At 35.6% G+C, this 18,595-nt stretch overlaps 2 protein-coding genes across 2 annotated transcripts; both read left to right on the forward strand.

Moving 5' to 3' along the window:
• Nucleotides 1-5,981: 5,981 nt before the first annotated feature.
• On the forward strand, nucleotides 5,982-10,642 carry LOC21407061 (probable DEAD-box ATP-dependent RNA helicase 48). The gene is made up of 10 exons (XM_010090839.2): nucleotides 5,982-7,026; nucleotides 7,118-7,224; nucleotides 7,610-7,665; nucleotides 7,753-7,977; nucleotides 8,072-8,278; nucleotides 8,382-8,468; nucleotides 8,654-8,749; nucleotides 8,821-9,036; nucleotides 9,281-9,463; nucleotides 9,986-10,642. The coding sequence occupies exons 1-10, from the start codon at nucleotides 6,077-6,079 to the stop codon at nucleotides 10,214-10,216; spliced, it is 2,358 nt and encodes a 785-aa protein (XP_010089141.1). The 5' UTR covers nucleotides 5,982-6,076; the 3' UTR covers nucleotides 10,217-10,642.
• A 6,173-nt stretch (nucleotides 10,643-16,815) lies between these two features.
• On the forward strand, nucleotides 16,816-18,150 carry LOC21407062 (F-box/LRR-repeat protein At3g48880). Its single transcript, XM_024175952.1, has 2 exons — nucleotides 16,816-17,099; nucleotides 17,679-18,150. The coding sequence occupies exons 1-2, from the start codon at nucleotides 16,816-16,818 to the stop codon at nucleotides 18,148-18,150; spliced, it is 756 nt and encodes a 251-aa protein (XP_024031720.1).
• Nucleotides 18,151-18,595: the final 445 nt, after the last annotated feature.

Here is an 18,595-nt window from a genome sequence, read left to right on the forward strand (position 1 = left end):
TCTGTTCGACCTTGAGCAGATACCATGCGAGCATGCAATATCATGTTGTAGAGAAGCATGAATATCTCTCTATGATTTATGCTCAAAATACTAATGCTGAGACAATCTATCCTGTGCCAGATACTTCACAATGGGATATTCTGAATGACGTAAGGGAAGTTCACCTTCTTCCACCACGAGTTGTACCAAAAAGGGTAGGCCAAAGTAAAAACGCATTCCGAGCATAGGTGAGTTCACACGAAGGCAGAACCGATGTGCTAGGTGTGGGCAATATGGACACTATCAGAAGAAATGTAAAAACGCACCGATGTACTCATGAAAAAAAAATTTTGGCGTTGCAATGTATTTACACTTATTATATTCAACAGGTTATTTTGCCTTTGGGGATATGCTGCCCAAATTTTTAGACAATGATGTTTTTTTTTTTGGAAAACTTCGAACCAGTCTCGAAGATTGGAGAAACATTTAATTTATAAAAGAGAAAAAAATTGGTAAAAAATAGAAGAACCAAGAACATACCAAAACAGACCAAGAATAGACCAATAACCAACAGAACAGACCAAAAACATACCACCAACCGACTGAACAGACCAATAACATACCAAGAACTGACCACCAGACCAAGAACAGACCAAGAACCAACCACCAGACCAAGAACAGACCAACAACAGACCAAGACCGACCACCAGACTAAGAACAGACCGACCAGACCAAGAACATACCAAGAATCGACCAATAACAAACTCTAATAAAACATTAAAAACATACATATTGATATATTTTTTGATTTTTTGGATATTAATAACCATTGTAATTTATAAAAGAGAAAAAAATTGGTAAAAAATGAAAAAACAAAAAACAGACCAAGAACATCTTTGCTTGTTCTTGGTTTTTTCTTTTTTTACCATTTTTTTTCTCTTTTATAAATTACAATGGTTATTAATACATAAAAATAAAAAAAAATGTAAAAATGTATTTTTTTAATGTTTTATTAGAGTTTGTTCTTGGTCTGTTCAGGATTTTTTCATTTTTTACCAATTTTTTTTTCTCTTTTATAAATTACAATGGTTATTAATACCCAAAAAATAAAAAAAAATGTAAAAATGTATGTTTTTAATGTTTTATTAGAGTTTGTTACTCGTCTGTTCTTGGTTTGTTATTGGTATGTTATTGGTATGTTATTGGTTTTTTCATTTTTTACCAATTTTTTTTTTCTCTTTTATAAATTACAATGGTTATCAATATGTAAGAAATCAAAAAATATGTAAAAATGTATGTTTGTAATGATTTATTAGCTTGGTCGGTTTTTGGTCTGTTTTTGGTATGGTGGTTAGTTCTTGGTCTGGTGGTCGGTTCTTGGTCTGTTCCGTCGGTTAATGGTCTGTTCTTGGTCTGTTTTTGGTCTGGTGGTCGGTTCTTGGTCTGTTCCGTCGGTTAATGGTCTGTTCTTGGTCTGGTGGTCGGTTCTTAGTCTGTTCTTGGCCTGTTCGGTCGATTATTGTTCTAGTCGGTCAGTTCTTAGTCTGTTCGGTCGGTTATTAGTCTGTTCTTGGTCAGGCGGTCGGTTCTAGTCTGTTCGCCGAGTTTTGAGGCATTTTGGATCAAAAAGACAGAGAATGAGGCGATACGGCGTATTCAGATGGCGACGCGGTGCGAAAAAGAGCAAAATTGAGCAAACTTGTACGATGGAACAACAAGAGCTGCGATATGTCGCTTCCTTTGTGCCGATCTGTTGTAGCTGTCAGGCGATATGTCGCCTTTTCTAGGCGATATGTCGCCTGAGTTACCGATTTTACAATGAAACATGCGTTTTGTCATCATATTGATTTTCTATTTTAATTTCAGCGCGTGTTATTCATTACTGTTATCTTTCAATTTAATTTAGTTTTCTTTGATTTTAGTTAATAACCTGTTGAATATAATAAGTGTAAAAACATTGCAACGCCAATAATAAAAATATTGTAACGCCAATAATGTTTTGTATACATTTTACAACAAGCAAAACAACATTTTATATACTACTCACGGGCCTTTTAAGCTTGTACTCGCTCTAAATTCCAACCGTAAGTTCCAACCGGTACGTTTCTACTTGTTCTTTAGCGAGTTCTTCTAACGGGATTCTGCGGACAAGGTATTCGATAAATTTGTATGTGAAAAGTCCATAGTCACCTGTTCTGAGGTTGTGGACCAACCACTTAGGACGAACGATTGGCCACGCACAGTCAAGTTTATCGCCCAGATGGTTAAATAAACCTGTGTACTTCAAGAACTTGGGCATCATGACAGAGATTGGCTCCACGTATCTTTACATCTGTTGATCTCTGTACATCATAACAGCTGAGTCATACACCTTTATGTTAATTTCAGATAAATCAACATAAAACGCAACCCAATGCTTATGCTCAATGTTAAGAGGCATAGTGAAGCCTTGTGCGCCATCCCATTTCTTTCCAATTATGCGCTTTTTTTCACATACATATTCATCCAGGTCGTTGTCAAAGGTATACGCTGCCAATTGTGATTTGTTGGCGATGAATCACCCTCTTAATTTCTGGCAAAATACATCATCTAGGATGATGATATCGTTAATGAACTCTCTTTCGTTGGCCCGTGACCTTCTCATAGATAAAAGACCCAATGTCTTGTCAATTTGCTGTAAGTCATAAAAAATAAATTCAGTGTAATAATAATAGTATAAAAAATAAGACTATAAATTTAAAAAATATGTTGTGATTACTTACTTCATTGAACATCCATTCACCTGGCTTCAAGATGATTCGGAAGAAGTCATTCTTTCAATCATCAAAATCGCACTCTATCAGCTCAGAGTCTGTACTAGTATCAGCGAACCACTTTTTGAAGGCATTGACAGCATCTGTATAGGTCCACATCTTCTTCATCACCTTATGCAGGGGATCTGTGTAAGTCGACTCAAAATACTTGCTGGGCCTTTTAAGTCGCTTTTCATTCTTGCATTCATCCTCAGGCTCTGGCTGAACCTGTTGCTCAAGTTGTTCTCAGGCTCTCGCTGAACCTGTGGCTCAAGTTGTTCCTTAGGCTGTGACTGTAACTGTTATTTTGCTAGATATGCTATATTGTCCTTTATTTCTCTAACAGATTGGTCTAGTGAGTCTAACCTCTTGTTGATGGCTTCAAAATGTCTACTATTGTACTCTACCATCCTCTGATAGAGTATGTCAAGTATGTAATAAATAGACATACCATCATGCGGACGAGGTTGTTGTTGTTGTTGTTGTTGGGGGAAGTTGTTGGAGACAAGAATATTGTTTGGGAGGCTTCGGTTGCTGGACATGGACCATTCTTGCACCATAGTCCAAAAACGATGCAAGCTGGTCAATCCCTGCATCTTCTTGGTCGGCATAAGGCAGATACAACCTCATGCACATACTATTCATTTCCTCCTCAGTGGGATAAAGAATTGGTACGATCATTCCCTGTATATTAAAACAACATACATTCAATGATTATTTAGGTGAAAACATATTGTAAAAAAAATAAATGTGCCTACTTTGTAAAAAAATACCTATAAACACATTGTATTTAAACCCTTACCTCGCCACTTTGCATGAGGTCGTCTATCTGTCCAACCTCGACCAATGAAACCCGGCGTGCCTCCCATTTGAGGATTCTGGGAAGACATCCATCAACCATCTTTGCAAATGTGGCGTCGATGGTTGGAAAAGTTTCGAAAGCCCAAACCTGCGTTAAATAAATTTTTTTAAGTCTAGTAAAATAAAAAATTATGTATTATTTAATATAAGGACATGATTAAAAATTATGCATATAACTGTACGACATACCTGGAAGGCCCAAGGAAACCCGCATATTGAGTAGGTTTCCTTGATGCTCTTATTATGTCCTTTTCGAACCCATTTCTGGAATTTCTCTTTCAAGTTCTTCCTCAAAGACCGTATAGTGCATTCAAAAGACACCATGCCCCATGGATAGCTGTTAAAGAAATTTAAATCGTCGACGTACGACAGCCAATCCAGTGGGACGGTCTTCTTCTCGTCCCTAGATAGTAATACTTGTGCTAAAAAGTAAATGATAGTGATCTTTACTTTATCGCTACCTTTTATCTTGTTCTCTGTGAGCAATTTCTTTTAATCAGCAACAAGTACTACGTGGGCCTTAAAATGCTCCAACAATCTTATATTCTTCGAAGCTTTCAACACCACGTTCGGCTCTGGGATTTCCCCACAGTTCAATCCAGTGATTAAAGCGAATTCCCTCATTCCGAACCTAGTTGGTTTTCCATTAACCATGAACCACAACTCATGTTTCTATTCTGTTTCTATCTGCCTCAAAAGCAGATAGTATGTCAACACTCCAAAATAGATCATATTTTGAGACATCGAAATCAAATGTCCTAAGGCAGATTCCTTGAAAATTGGCATTTCCGTTTCATGGTCTAAATTCTGCCTTATTACTTCCAGGGCCTCGATCTTTAACTTTATAGTGACTTTCACTGGGAAGTACTCCTGTATAGGATCCATGATCATCCTTAGCTGTTCAATCCCAGGAAGTTCATCTGTGTTGTACTTCGGGAGATCATACTGAAAAAAAGAAAAAAAACATCGGTTAGAACCGACCAAGACGACAGAACCGACTAGAATATACCAAGAACTGATCTCGAACCGACTATAACCAATCGAACCGACCTAGAATCGATCCAGAACAGACAGTCCATGACCTAGAACTGACTGAACAACTTAGAACAGACCAAACCGAATAGAACCGACCGAATCACCCAAAATTTGACCAAACCGGACCGAACCGACCCCAAATTCGACAAGAACTGACTGAACCGACCATGACCTGATCGAACCAACCAAGACCCGACCGAACCGACCAAGAAACGACCTTCCCACTAGAACCAACCTAAAAAATGACAAGAACCGACCCTTCCAAGAACCGACCTTAAACCGACATAGAACCGGCTTGAAACCGACTACGAACAGACCACATAACAACCAAAACCGACAAAGAACCGACTATGAACAAACCAACACTAATGTATGCAATTCTTGTTTTCTTATATTAAGTTTTTGTTCTTGCAAAAATGTATGAAAAAAAGTAAAACAAGAATAAAACCTTAATTTTAATGTTACTTGAGCAGATTCTGTTGCCTCGTCGACAAGTGTTCGGAAAATGGTCGTCTTAGTTGAGGAAGAAGAGCAATTTTGTGATGCCATTTCAGTCGTGGAAGTCGCCGGTTTTTAGTCAGTTTTTGGTGAGGGAGGGTGGTCAATTTTTAGTGAGAAGGTGGTCGGTTTTGGTGAATGAGGGGTCGGTTTTTGGTGAGAAGGGTGGTCGAGTGAGCACGATGGTCGGTTTTTGGTGAGAAGGGGGTCGGTTTTTGGTGAGAGGTGGTCGGTCGTCGGCAAGAGAGGGTCAGTTTCGTCGGGGAAAGAGGGTCAGTTTTTTCGGCGAGAGAATGTCGGTGAGAGAGGGTCGGTCGACGAGAGAGGATCGGCTAACGAGAGAACGTAGGCGAGAGAGAAACCGGTGAGAGGAACTCGGCGGTGAAGGTCGGTCGTGAGGGTTGGTGACAGATCGAAGAGAAAAACCGGCGATTGAAACTCGGTGGTGAGGGTCGGTGAGAGATCGGAGAGAAAAACCGATGAGAGAATTGAGGAAGTCGGTCGGTCGTGAGGTAGAGTTCGGTTTGTGAGGGAGAGTTTTTTTAAAATAACCCATACACATGGACTGAATAAGACCAATTTTTTGACACGTAAAATACACGTCAAAATTTTTTTGTTATAAAAAATTATTTTTTATTATTTTTATATTTTATATTAAACTAAAAAATTATTTTTATTTTTATTTTTTTATCTTTAATTATATTTTAAAATTATTTTTATTTTTTCTTTCTTAAAAAAAAAAAACGAAAACAAAAATAATTCTAAGCACTCAGAAGCTTTCCTCTTTTTCTCCATCCTTAAACCCTAAACCCTCACTGAAGTCTGAATTCTCAACTGAACTTCCCAACGCCCGACTTCTCTGCAACCCCAAAATCAAATCTTCCCCTTCCAAAATCACCATCATAAAAAACATGTCCTCGTCAATCCTACTCAAGCGCCGCAACCACCTCCCGAAGCTTCTCTCCACCCTCGTCCTGACCCGCCCCATGGGCGGCGGGCCCCGCACTTTCCCCGGCGGCCTAAACAAGTGGCAATGGAAGCGCATGCACGAGAAGCGGGCCAGAGACAAAGAAAGATCCCTCCTTCGCCAAGAGATGGAGCTCTACCAGGCCCGCATCCGCTCCCAAATCCGCGCCAATGTCGCCGGAAAACCCGACCCATTTACCGGTACTGGAACCGGTCCGATGAGCCCCGAGTCCCACGTGAAGGCCCTAGCCGATCGGTTCATGAAGGAAGGGGCTGAGGATTTGTGGAACGAGCGCGACGGTCCGATCAAATCCCCGCCTCCGCCGAAGCCGAACGAGCCGCGGAGATCGGTCCCTAAAGCTGAATCTTCGTTTGATTTGAGGAATGCGTTTTTGGAAGGGTGTAATTCGGCTTCGAATCGGGGGATTGGAAATGTGAATACGAGCAATTTGAGTGGGAATCGTGTTAGGGCTAGGCATTACTCGGTGCAGAGCTGGAGGAATGGGAGAAATGAGGGTTCTGCTTTAGCGGCGAACCGCGAAAGCTCAAAGCTTGAGAGGAATTCGAGTAATCCTTCGGCAAGTAGGAAAATTTCGGGCAAGAAGCAGAGGAGATACTTCAGACATGGCGATTCTTCGAGCGATTTTGACTCCGAATCCGATTCCGAGGACATTAACTCGCCTACGTACGATGTGAAGAAGATGGGAAGCAGGGCTTCTTTGGGGAAGTATGATGTGAAAATAATCAAAAGGAGAATACCCCTGAATTCGTTGGAGAAAGAAATCGATTTTTCGGAGCAGATTGAGTCGATTAGGTTTGAAATCAATAGGAAGAAATTGCTTCAAGGGGAAGAGGATGAGGATAAGGAGGAGGAATCCGTTCTTAGTGAGAAAAGGTATGTTATTTGTATGTCAATGAAGTTAGGTAAAGTGACTATTATTATGTATGCAAAGCATTTTTAGTAAGTGTGTTTTTTGTTTTCACAGATTTGATGAATTTGATATATCTCCATTGACGATCAAGGCACTCAAATCTGCTGGTTATGTTCGCATGACTCGAGTACAGGAGGCCGCCCTTTCTGTTGTTCTAGATGGTATTTCATAGCCACTTTTTTTTTTTTTTTTTGGTGGTTTTGAAGTATGTTATATAGTCACTTGTCTACTTTATGTGTATTACATTTGAGCCTCACATTATAAAATGTGAATACAGTTGGGAGGTTTTAGCCTTTATAGGATTGTTAGGTTGATACATGAAACTGAAGCCTTTGCTCCACATTATACAAACTATGTAATTGGGCCAAACAGATGTGAAATCCATATGGGTGCAACAAGGTTTAAGTGATGTTTTCACTATGTGAATTTCGTTGTGGCTCCTGTGTGAAGATATCCCGTTGATAGATTTTTGTGGGGAGAAATAAAGTAGTGTTTTTATTTTATTTTATTTTTAATTTTTTATGGTTTTCCTTCTAAATGGAGCAGGAAACGATGCTTTGGTCAAAGCTAAAGCTGGAACCGGAAAAACTGTGTCTTTTTTGGTACGTTCCATTTTCCTTGTTTTTCTTTAAAATTGTATCTGAAACAATTTACGTTGTTTTTTGGGCGGCATTACTAAATACAAGCAGCTTCCTGCTATTGAAACAGTTCTGAAGGCAATGAGTGACAACTCCCTTCAGCGGGTGCCTACTATTTTTGTTCTTATTCTCTGCCCCACTAGAGAACTTGCAAGTCAGATAGCAGCAGAAACAAATGCTTTGCTGAAGTACCATAAGGGAATAGGCGTTCAAACATTGGTTGGAGGTACACGATTCAAAGATGACCAGAAACGCCTTGAATCGAGCCCAAGCCAGGTCCTTTTACCTTTCCGGTTAAAACTGTTGCATAATCATATCATTATCATGTGGTTGTTAAGAGAAAGAAAGTTGTTCTATGGATTTATTGCAGATTGTAGTTGCAACTCCTGGCAGATTGCTGGACCATGTTGAGAATAAATCTGGGTTGTCAGTGCAATTGATGGGCTTGAAAATGCTCATACTTGATGAAGCTGGCCATTTACTAGACCTGGGATTCCGGAAGGACATAGAGAAAATCGTTGATTGTTTGCCTCGTCAGAGGCAGTCCTTGCTCTTTACTGCAACAATTCCTAAAGAGGTTAGACCCTCAATTTTTGGTAATCCAAATATTAAATAAGCAGATACATTTTTCTTTATGGATCCTCTAAGATGTCATATTCTGTATGATTATAAATATGCAGGTTCGCCGAATATCACAGCTTGTTTTGAAAAGGGAGCATGCTTTAATTGATACGGTTGGTCTGGGTTGTGTCGAAACGCTTTCTCAGGTTTATATCTCTAACCATTTAGCAGATCATACATGATAAATGCTATGCACTACAAATCTGGTATATTTAGTTTAGAAGTCTATTCATTTTGATTTATTTTTATGGAGACTAAAACAGCCTATGAATTATCATATCTAAAGCTCGTGGTAGAGGTGGTGATCCCATCTTGCTTTCTCCGGATGCAGGTTAAGCAATCTTATCTTGTTGCACCACACGAATTGCATTTTCAAATGGTGCATCATCTTTTAACGAAGCACATATCAAAAACACCAGACTATAAGGTTAGCTGTTAAAGATCTCAATTTTGTTTGTTTGGTTGCACATGCTTTTGGCCTAACATTTTTCCTTTCAGGTTATTGTTTTCTGCACGACAGCAATGGTAACATCGCTTATGTATCTTCTTCTCCGTGAGATGAAATTGAACGTCAGGGAGATGCATACCAGAAAACCTCAACTCTCTCGAACTCGAATCTCTGAGGAATTCAAGGAATCAAAGAGACTGATTCTTGTTACATCCGATGTTTCATCTCGTGGAATGAACTATCCTGATGTTACCTTAGTCATTCAGGTATTTGGGAAAAGTGGTATAGTGGTGTGGTCACTCTGAAAAAAGAAAAAGCTTAGTAGTTAATATTTTTTTTATTAGCATGTGTTTATACGTGGAAATTTTATAGTCTGACTTGCCTCTTGCATAGCAAATTCTTCTAGTGCATGCAAATGCTTGATTATTCAGAAGGGTTTCTGCTTGTGCCTATATTACTTTTTATTAGTTCTCTGTTCTATCTAATTCGTTCAGTTATGACATTTTCTAGGTGGGTATTCCTTTGTCCCGGAATCAGTATATACATCGTCTTGGAAGAACAGGAAGGGAAGGAAAAGAAGGTGAAGGCATGTTGATACTTGCACCATGGGAGGAATATTTCCTGGGCGAATTGAAAGATATCCCACTTGAAAATTTTACTTTACCGCATTTGGATGCAAATGCAAAACTTAAGGTTATTGGCAGCCTCATCTCTGCAGTTGATTTTCTTCCTTTATGCTAGTTATGTTGTGAGAAAGAAACCAAGTAAAATATAAAACCCAACAGGGATAAGAAGCTCCAAAGTCTGAGCAGAATTGTGGGGGGGAAAAACACGTTTATTTGCATTCGCTAGTCGTCCTCAAAGTCTTGCTCTCGTGTCATACTACAATATTGAAATTAATCATTGATATACAAATAACCTTTTAGCGCGTTTGGTTCATCCATTCAAATCAGTGATTTTGATTCTGAATTTAAATTTTATGAGAGAACCCATTGGTGGGAACTTTTTTTATTCTCTTCTTCTTCTTCTTCTTCTTCTTTTTTTTTTTTTTTTTTTTTTTTTTTTTTTTTTTTTTTTTTTGTGAGAGAGCAAAATCAGAATCATGGGTTCAAGTCTTAGAACCAAACGGGCCCTTTGTTTTTTAATTTTTCTTGTTTACATGCTATCACAATCTTGTACATATTTCTCACTTTTGTGCTGGGATTTGGCTTGTAGATGGAAGACTCCATGGCCAAGGTTGATGGTAGTGTCAAAGAATCAGCATATCACGCTTGGCTTGGCTATTATAACTCGATAAAGGAAATTGGCAGGGATAAAACTACACTCGTCGAGGCGGCCAACAAATTTTCTGAATCAATTGGTCTGCAAAAGCCTCCTGCTCTCTTTAGAAAGACGGCGGTGAAGATGGGGTTAAGAGATATACCTGGCATAAGAATACACAAGTAGAACTTATTGGAACTCGGATGTAGAACTTATCTGCAAGTCAGCAGAAACAAGAGAGGCAAGAAGCCTCACTTTCGTTTCAAATCAGCATCAGCTTATTTATCTTCGATACAAAAATATCCATCTTCGTCCACTAGGTCTAGTTTGGATCTTCATTCTTCTGGCCTCAGATTCAGCAATTCTGCGGGTCGTTTCGTTTTTGGTTATTTGCTTTTTATTTGTTTTCCTCTCGAGTCATTCATCATATTAGGTTGCCTCATGCAAGCTTATGATATTCTCGGGTAGGTGCCCTGGACGAAGGAATTGTATGTAGAAGCCCCCTGTAAGATTGGCTTATGAAGGTTGACCAGATAATGCCATGTTGTACAGTCCATCAATTGTAACCTTTTTAGTTAAATTTAAATGTTTTCTTAATTTTATTTTCTTGCAAATTTGTACAACTTATAAACTTCGTGTTTCAATCATATAGCAAGATTTTCTTGAGAAGTTATAACGGTTAGTTACCAAAGAGGATTGTTCCTAATGTATAAATTAAAAGTGGGAAAATGAGACAAGGACCTGTATTTTTTAGAGTGCATGAGTCTAGATTTTTATTACTTATTTTTTATTAGCATCTTTTTAGTTAAATAATTATAGTAGTTAAAAGGGTATTAATTAAGAGTAAGAGGTAAAAATCAAGATTTATGCACTTGTTAAGGATAAGTTTAGTAATTCCTTCATTAGAGGGGAGATTTTTTCGGTAGGCTGTGGTACTGATAGGATCAGTTTTCTGATAGTAAAATATGATCAAAATAAAATCAGACAAAAAAAGTATGCAAAACATATAGTTTTTGATACATTATTGATGGTTGAAAAATAAAGAACTATCGATAGTTCTAGTTTTTTGATTCTACCGGAAAAACTCCCTTATGAGTACTTTTTCTTTCTTTCAGTATGAGAAACTTTACTGTTGCATCGAGTATGCAAGGGTTGGAAATTTCTTTGGAGACTGTTTGGTTGGAGAGAAAATTCTGAATCAAAGACAATTATAACATTTCTCGGTGACGAGTTGATAGATCTCTAGGAAGGTCGAAATGGATGTAGAACAGTTGGTCCAAGCTATTATTAGTCTATTGGTTCACAGTTTGAACCACACAACTTTTTTACTATAATATTTTTTCTGCTGTTTAAACATAATAATTCTATGCATTTGCATTTCTGTGTTTGAATGTGCGAAGATTTTCTAGTAATTTCGTTATTCATTAAGTGTATTATTTCAAAAAAAAAAAAAATTAGTATTTCATTTTGTCATTTGTGCAAAATACTGGCGCATAGATTTAAATTTGGGCCAGAGTTCATAACTGTCCAAACCTTTTTGTTCATGTGCCAAGTTTTTTTAATCATTAGATCTGCGTATTTTTTAACTTTTACGTGATTTTATGTAAATCTAACGGACATAAAACTTGACCTACCAGTATGTTAACGTACCGAAAAAGGTTCATTTAAAGTTATATATATATTTAAAAAATATATTCTTTACCTTCTAACTTATAAATGAAAAGTTACAAAAAAAAAAAAAAAAAAAAAAAAACTCACCAGCTTGACTTTAATTAATTCTCAAAATAATAGAGAATCAGAATTGGTAACGGCTATTTCCTCTTTTTTCCTTATTTGATTTGTCCAGTTTTGCATATTTTTGTGTGATTAAAATACATGCCATGTCAGTAAATACAGTGAAAAAATTGGTAAGGAAAATCCAGTAATAAATTATGGTAGATTTTGCATACTCAAGGGTTACATTCCCTTCACCACTTTATGCAAAAAATCCGACATTACTTCTTAAAAAATACTACCTTCTTAGTTTGACTCATAATACCAAATTAGTCTTCCATTCATTTTTCTCATTTCTTTTTTTCCCTTTAAAAAAATAAATAAAAAATGTTATACTTATCAAATCTTATTTGCCAGCAATATCTAGTCTACATTTTTAGTGACCAAAGAATTAAAAATTATAGATGTTTTTGAAGAGGAGTGAAGAAAAGTTAATGTCTCGTTCATTTTACCGATTTGAATTTTTAATTTTAAGTTTTTATAGTTAAAAATTTTCAAAAAATATCATATTTAACCTTTTTTTTTTACAGTTAAAAACTTTAAAAAAATGCCACATCTCAATTTAAATTAAAAACTTAAATCTGTAAAATAAATGAGACTTAAAAACATTTTTTAATAACGTATTATCAGTTAAAACGAATAATAAAAAAAAAAAAAGTGGTTGGTGACAAACAACTTGAAGAAAGTCACGAAACTGCTGCTAGTGGTATTTGTCCACGTCAGCAGAGTAGGACTATCCTTGACAAGTGTCAAAGTTCAAGGCTTATTAGCATATGAACATGCCGTTACATATAAGGTAAGGAGTTTATAGTAATTTTGCCCTCTGCCTTTACTATAAAAACTGATGAAATTTGGTAAATCGATGCACTACATTTCACAAAAATAATTCTTTTTAAGAGATTTTAGAGCAAACCCACATAATCGAAGAATACATTGCATTCTGAGGTGGTAAATTCTTTGTTCTCATAATGTCAAGTTTTTTCATGTTGGTTTCGTTCATTTTCTCGTATGCATTAGAATTTTCTCATTAGAAATGGTATTTTTCTTTTTTTTTTTTTTCCAGTATGGAAAGTACTAGAAAACAGCAAAAATGGCCTTGTGACTAAAGTGCCACATGAAAGGTGCTAACATGTCCGTTTCTCATTAGAAATGCCACTTTTTTTTCTTTTTTCTCTCTTTTTTTTTTCCCTGTATGGAAAGTACTAGAAAACAACAAAAATGGCCCTGTGACTAAAGTGCCACTTTTATACTTTTTGATGTACTCTAGCTATAGAATTTTCTCATTAGAAATGGTATTTTTTTTTTCTTTTTTCTTTCTCTCTTTTTTTTTTTTCCTGTATGGAAAGTACTAGAAAAAAACAAAAATGGCACTGTGACTAAAGTGCCACATGAAAGGTGCTAACATGTCCGTTTCCACTTTTATACTTTTTGATGTACTCTAGCTATAGAATTTTCTCATTAGAAATGGTATTTTTTTTCTTTCTTTTTTTTTTCCTCTATGGAAAGTACTAGAAAACAACAAAAATGGCCCTGTGACTAAAGTGCCACACGAAAGGTGCTAACATGTCCATTTCCACTTTTATACTTTTTGATGTACTCTAGCTATAGAATTTTCTCATTAGAAATGGTATTTTTTTTTCTTTTTTCTCTCTTTTTTTTTTCCTGTATGGAAAGTACTAGAAAACAACAAAAATGGCCCTGTGACTAAAGTGCCACTTTTATACTTTTTGATGTACTCTAGCTATAGAATTTTCTCATTAGAAATGGTATTTTTTTTTCTTTTTTCTCTCTTTTTTTTTTTTCCTGTATGGAAAGTACTAGAAAACAACAAAAATGGCACTGTGACTAAAGTGCCACATGAAAGGTGCTAACATGTCCGTTTCCACTTTTATACTTTTTGATGTACTCTAGCTATAGAATTTTCTCATTAGAAATGGTATTTTTTTTCTTTCTTTTTTTTTTTCCTCTATGGAAAGTACTAGAAAACAACAAAAATGGCCCTGTGACTAAAGTGCCACATGAAAAGTGCTAACATGTCCGTTTCCACTTTTATACTTTTTGATGTACTCTAGCTATAGATTTTTCTTTTCCAAAATGCAAGTTTGAAAATTACAAATCTTCGTAGGAAATTTGTTTGATAATCTCTGTGAAAAACCTCAAAGTTTTGCAAGTTCGATTGCATAAAAAAGAGGTTTGTAGTTCTATAATATCATTTGTTCAATCGCGGTACAATATTTTTTTTCAACAAATGAACTTCACATAAGTCGGTTTGGAGAATAGATTATAGATTGGAGGCTTCATTCGTTCTTTGTTTTCTTTCTTTTATACTTGTGAGGATAATCTCTTCAATTGTTTTATGGTTTTATTTTCAATAAAGTTTCATTGTTTCCTCCAGAGAGGAAAAAAAAAGGAGAGTCGAAAAGAAAATGAAGAAGCAATTTTCACATGGGAGAAAACCAAAAATCTGCTTTTTGAGGTTGTTTGTTAGTTCTTATGGTGATGTCTCATGGAAAGACACTTGTTTTCTTCAGAAAAATTTTGAGTTCAGAATGATCCAAAGTCAAATACATGTTAATTTTATTTCATCTTTTAAGCTTTGGGATGCTTTCATAGATTGAAAGTAGGGAATCATATGATTTGGAGCATGAACCTAATAAGCAGGGAATATATATAAATCCCACCCGATTTAGTTTTCTCAATAATGATTTATTGACTATTATTTGTTGGAAGTAATCGAGTAATTTGTAGTTGAATTATTCTGTTCATATTCAAATGTAGGGACTTTAATTTCTAGAGTTATTTCTCAAATATAAGCGATGTTTTCGTAAGTTGCATTTACTGTTCTGAATATTGGCAATCTTATTCATGCATAGATTTCTTTTTTTCTTTTTTTTTTCTTTTCTGGGTTATGTAATATTCGTATGTTCGAATATTCGACAGTTTATATCTGCAGATCTAGCAGTTTTTATCAATGAGGTAAACTCTTCCAATTCGTATATAAAGTTAGAATTCTTGAGGATCTTCATTTAGGGTTATCGCACTTTCTCATTGTTGTTTAGTTGATAAAAGCTTATCCTGTGAAATTAGCGCTAGCTGTTTCATGCATAACACCTTAAATGTGCCAAGGTTTTCTAGCAGAATGATTTTGAAGCAACTTTAATCAATGAATCCAAACTCTTCCTATACTTCCATAGAAACTTTTGCGAAGCTTCATTTACGGTTATTGCGCTTTCTCGACATCATTTAGTTGATATGAAAGCTTCTCGAATGGAATTACTACTAGTTGTTTTATGCATTGCGTCTTGCTTGTAGAACGAAAATGCCAAGTTTTTTAGCAGAATGTTTTTGATTTGTACTATTTGTACACTCAAATATTTAGCAGTTTATATCTTTATTGCATCTTTAATTAATGAATCCAAATCTTCCAATGATTATTATAGAACTTTCGCGAGGTTTCTTTTACGGTTATCGTACATTCTCAATCTCTTTTTTTTTTTTTGGCTAATCATTCTCAATGTCATTTACTTCATAAAAGTTTCTCCTATGGAATTACTGCTAGTTATTTCATAAAATCTTGTTTATAGAAAGAAAATTCCGAGGTCTTTTTGTAGAATATTTTTAATCTATACTATTTTGTTCTCTCAAATATTTGGCGGTTTATATATTTAAAGTAGCTTTAATCAATGAATCAAACTCTTCCAATAATTTTATAGGGTTTTCGCTTCTTTTACGATTATCGCACATTTTCAATGTTATTTAGTTAATAATAACTAGCTTTTCCTTATAAATTATCCTAGATGTTTCGTGCATAACATCTTTTCTTTTTTGTGCTGCTTGTATTATGTTATTTTTCTTGTTTCTACGAGCGATCTTCATGATATTTTGAAGTGGACAGAATTTTTCTTTTTCTAAGCTACTTTTATTCGTAGTTTTTGCAATCTCTTCAATTTTACGTGTTTTGAGCGCTGAATTACCAAAAACAAAAAAAAAAAAACCTATTTCATGCAGGATAGGCGTGTTACATGCGGGTTTTAGCTTTTAAGGACTAGGGGATTAAATAAACCTTAATCTTTTAACAGTAATTAGATTCTGCTCTAGATCAGTCGTAGCTAATAATGTTTCTTGACTTATAATCTTTATATAAAAGTCGTCTATTAGTACTTACATATAGTGAATTTTCATGGCTTTTATTTATCGTTTGTCAGTTTACATGGATAGGTAGCAAACTGTACGTATATACCTTAATATGTCAAAATTATTTGAGCAGTAGTACTCTTATGTTGCTCGTATATGATGGATCTTAAATGTTTACTATTTTTTACTATATTAAAATTTAGGAAAAGATTATTTAGGACCATTTTAATCCACATGCTCTACTCTCTCATCTTATTTTTTTTTTCTTTTTTTTTTTAAGCAAAAGAAAGAGAGGGATTCTGAAATATTGTTTTTCTTTGTTTTTTTTTTTTCCCCTTTTTTTTCTTTCTTGTATTCCTTAATTTAGAGTATTTCATACCTTTTGTAAATAATATTTGAAGCAACGTTGAAGAGTGTGCTTTTAAGATAGAGTTTATACATTTTCAAAATAATATTATTCTCCCCGACGTGTTTATCTAGAATGAAGTCGTTTGCCCCTATACTATAGTTTATTCATTTTGTTGAATTATAATCTATTGATTTTCTTTAAAGTATATTGAGTTTCGCCAATCAGTCCATTTTTATCGTGATTTCCATATGCTTCATGTCACAATCACTAATATTAATCAAAATTCCTCCAACCATTAATCTTCTATATATTTTTTTTTTTCAATTATCTTCTAATCCACCGTTAATGGTGATATGGTACAACATATATAGTGATAAATTAATTTACTGCTTACTAGGTTTCCACTTTGTCACGTTGTAGATAAACAAGACCCTCTTTCTTGAAGATGATGAACAAGAAACCCTCTAGAGTCACAACCATTCATGACCTACCCACTGAGATCCTTCTAAAGATATTTATGTCTCTGAGCATGGTGGACTTGGTTACCGGCGCCTCTCAGGTATGCAGCCAGTGGCGCTCAACTTGCCGTGATCCGGTTTTTTGGAGCACGGTCGATCTAAATCAGATCCATTCTCGCCGTTCTGCCACCACCGCTCCTGTAGATCGACGTGTTTGGACGGTCGAGCGGTGTAGCTTGATCCTCATGATGATTTTAAACAAGGCTCTGAATCTCGGTGGTGAAAACCTGAATACCTTGTTTTTCCATTTGTTCATGTTGTTAAGGTCTGATTTTTTGTTGTGTGCCGCCAAAAGGTATTACTTTCTTCACTCGTCAAACTTTTTTTTTCATATCATATATTATAGACGATAACCTTGCATTATTAAGGATAATTGTCACATCCCGACTAAATTGGCACTCACAAGAAAACCTTTATACTTGTCAAGCTTTACTAACATATTTCAACTTTGCATAGAAACATTTGTCGTGTTTGGAGTTGATTTTATTTTTATTTTTCACCTTTTTCGAGAAAGAAAAAATGAAAATGAGAGAGAAACTGTATTTGGCACAATTAAAGACAAAAAATGAAAATAAAAATGATTTTTTAGTTTAGTGTAAAATGAGAGAGAAATGAAAAACGACTTTTAGTCATTTTTCATTTTTTGTTTGGTTTTCTCCTCTCTCAAGCACGCAGACAGAGAGAGGGACATTAATAAATTTTTTTATACTGAAAATAATCTCTTGATAAAACTACCAAACGCATTTTTAAAATGATTTATGTCTGAGATTGAAAACATTTTCATTTATATTTTTATACAAAAAACAAAATCATTTTACAACGAGTTTCAAACGCATCCATTATCTTGTACTAAAACCTAGATTCCTACTTGCAGGAGCCCCAACCTCCGACGACTTATCTTACCCGCACGACATCAAATAGACGGGGAAGGATTCGAAGAGGCCATCAAGCATTGGAAGCACCTCGAGTCTCTAACCCTCCCATGCTCTTATTATCCGGCTAACATGATCGGAGCTATCGGTACTCATTGCAAGAACTTTGTTGAGCTCCGGCTCATCTGCCCTGTGGACTATGATCTTGCAAACGACATCGTCACGCTTCTCCCGCAGCTCAAGTTCCTAATTGTGCCGTGCTCGAAAATTTCAAGGCAAGCCCTGGTACATTTGCTCTTGGACACCAATTTGGAGGTGCTGAATTTGTCTTATTCCACCCTGGTGGACGACTATATTTTTTATGAGATTGACGACGACATTTTCGATCCTTTTGCTATTGAGAGGGAAATATATCCACTTGCCTCGCAACTCAGGATGTTTGTTCCTTGGGCAAGAGTTGCGTACCATTGGTAGGTGCAGTTGTGGATTTCTTGATGAAGAGAAAAACCTTCTCTTGAAGTTTGATGTAATGTCATGCATGGATTAATTTTGTCATAGCTGAGCAATAAATTGGAAATGATCTATGAAGATATACTATGAATAAAATTTCTTTTTCTATTTTTATAAATCTCTGTCGAGGCTTTAATTTGTTTGTTCCGTTTAAATTGGAAATCTGAGCAAATTTCAACTCTTTTTTGCACCTATCTAGATTCTGATAAACCAAGATATAAGCTTCCAGTCAATTAAGGGCTTTATTTGTTTCTTATGAAAGTAATGAAGAATTACAAATCCATAACGTTCTATCTATAATATTGAGGCCTATAATTCAAATTCTCCAAAACCCAAGTTCAAATCAGAGTTGCTGGAAAAGAGAGATAAGACAGTCCTTGTGAGAATTATAAGCAATGGCTATTTTCTT

Source organism: Morus notabilis, unplaced genomic scaffold (assembly GCF_000414095.1).
Source record: "Morus notabilis unplaced genomic scaffold, ASM41409v2 Scaffold297, whole genome shotgun sequence".
Taxonomy (NCBI): Eukaryota; Viridiplantae; Streptophyta; class Magnoliopsida; order Rosales; family Moraceae; genus Morus; species Morus notabilis.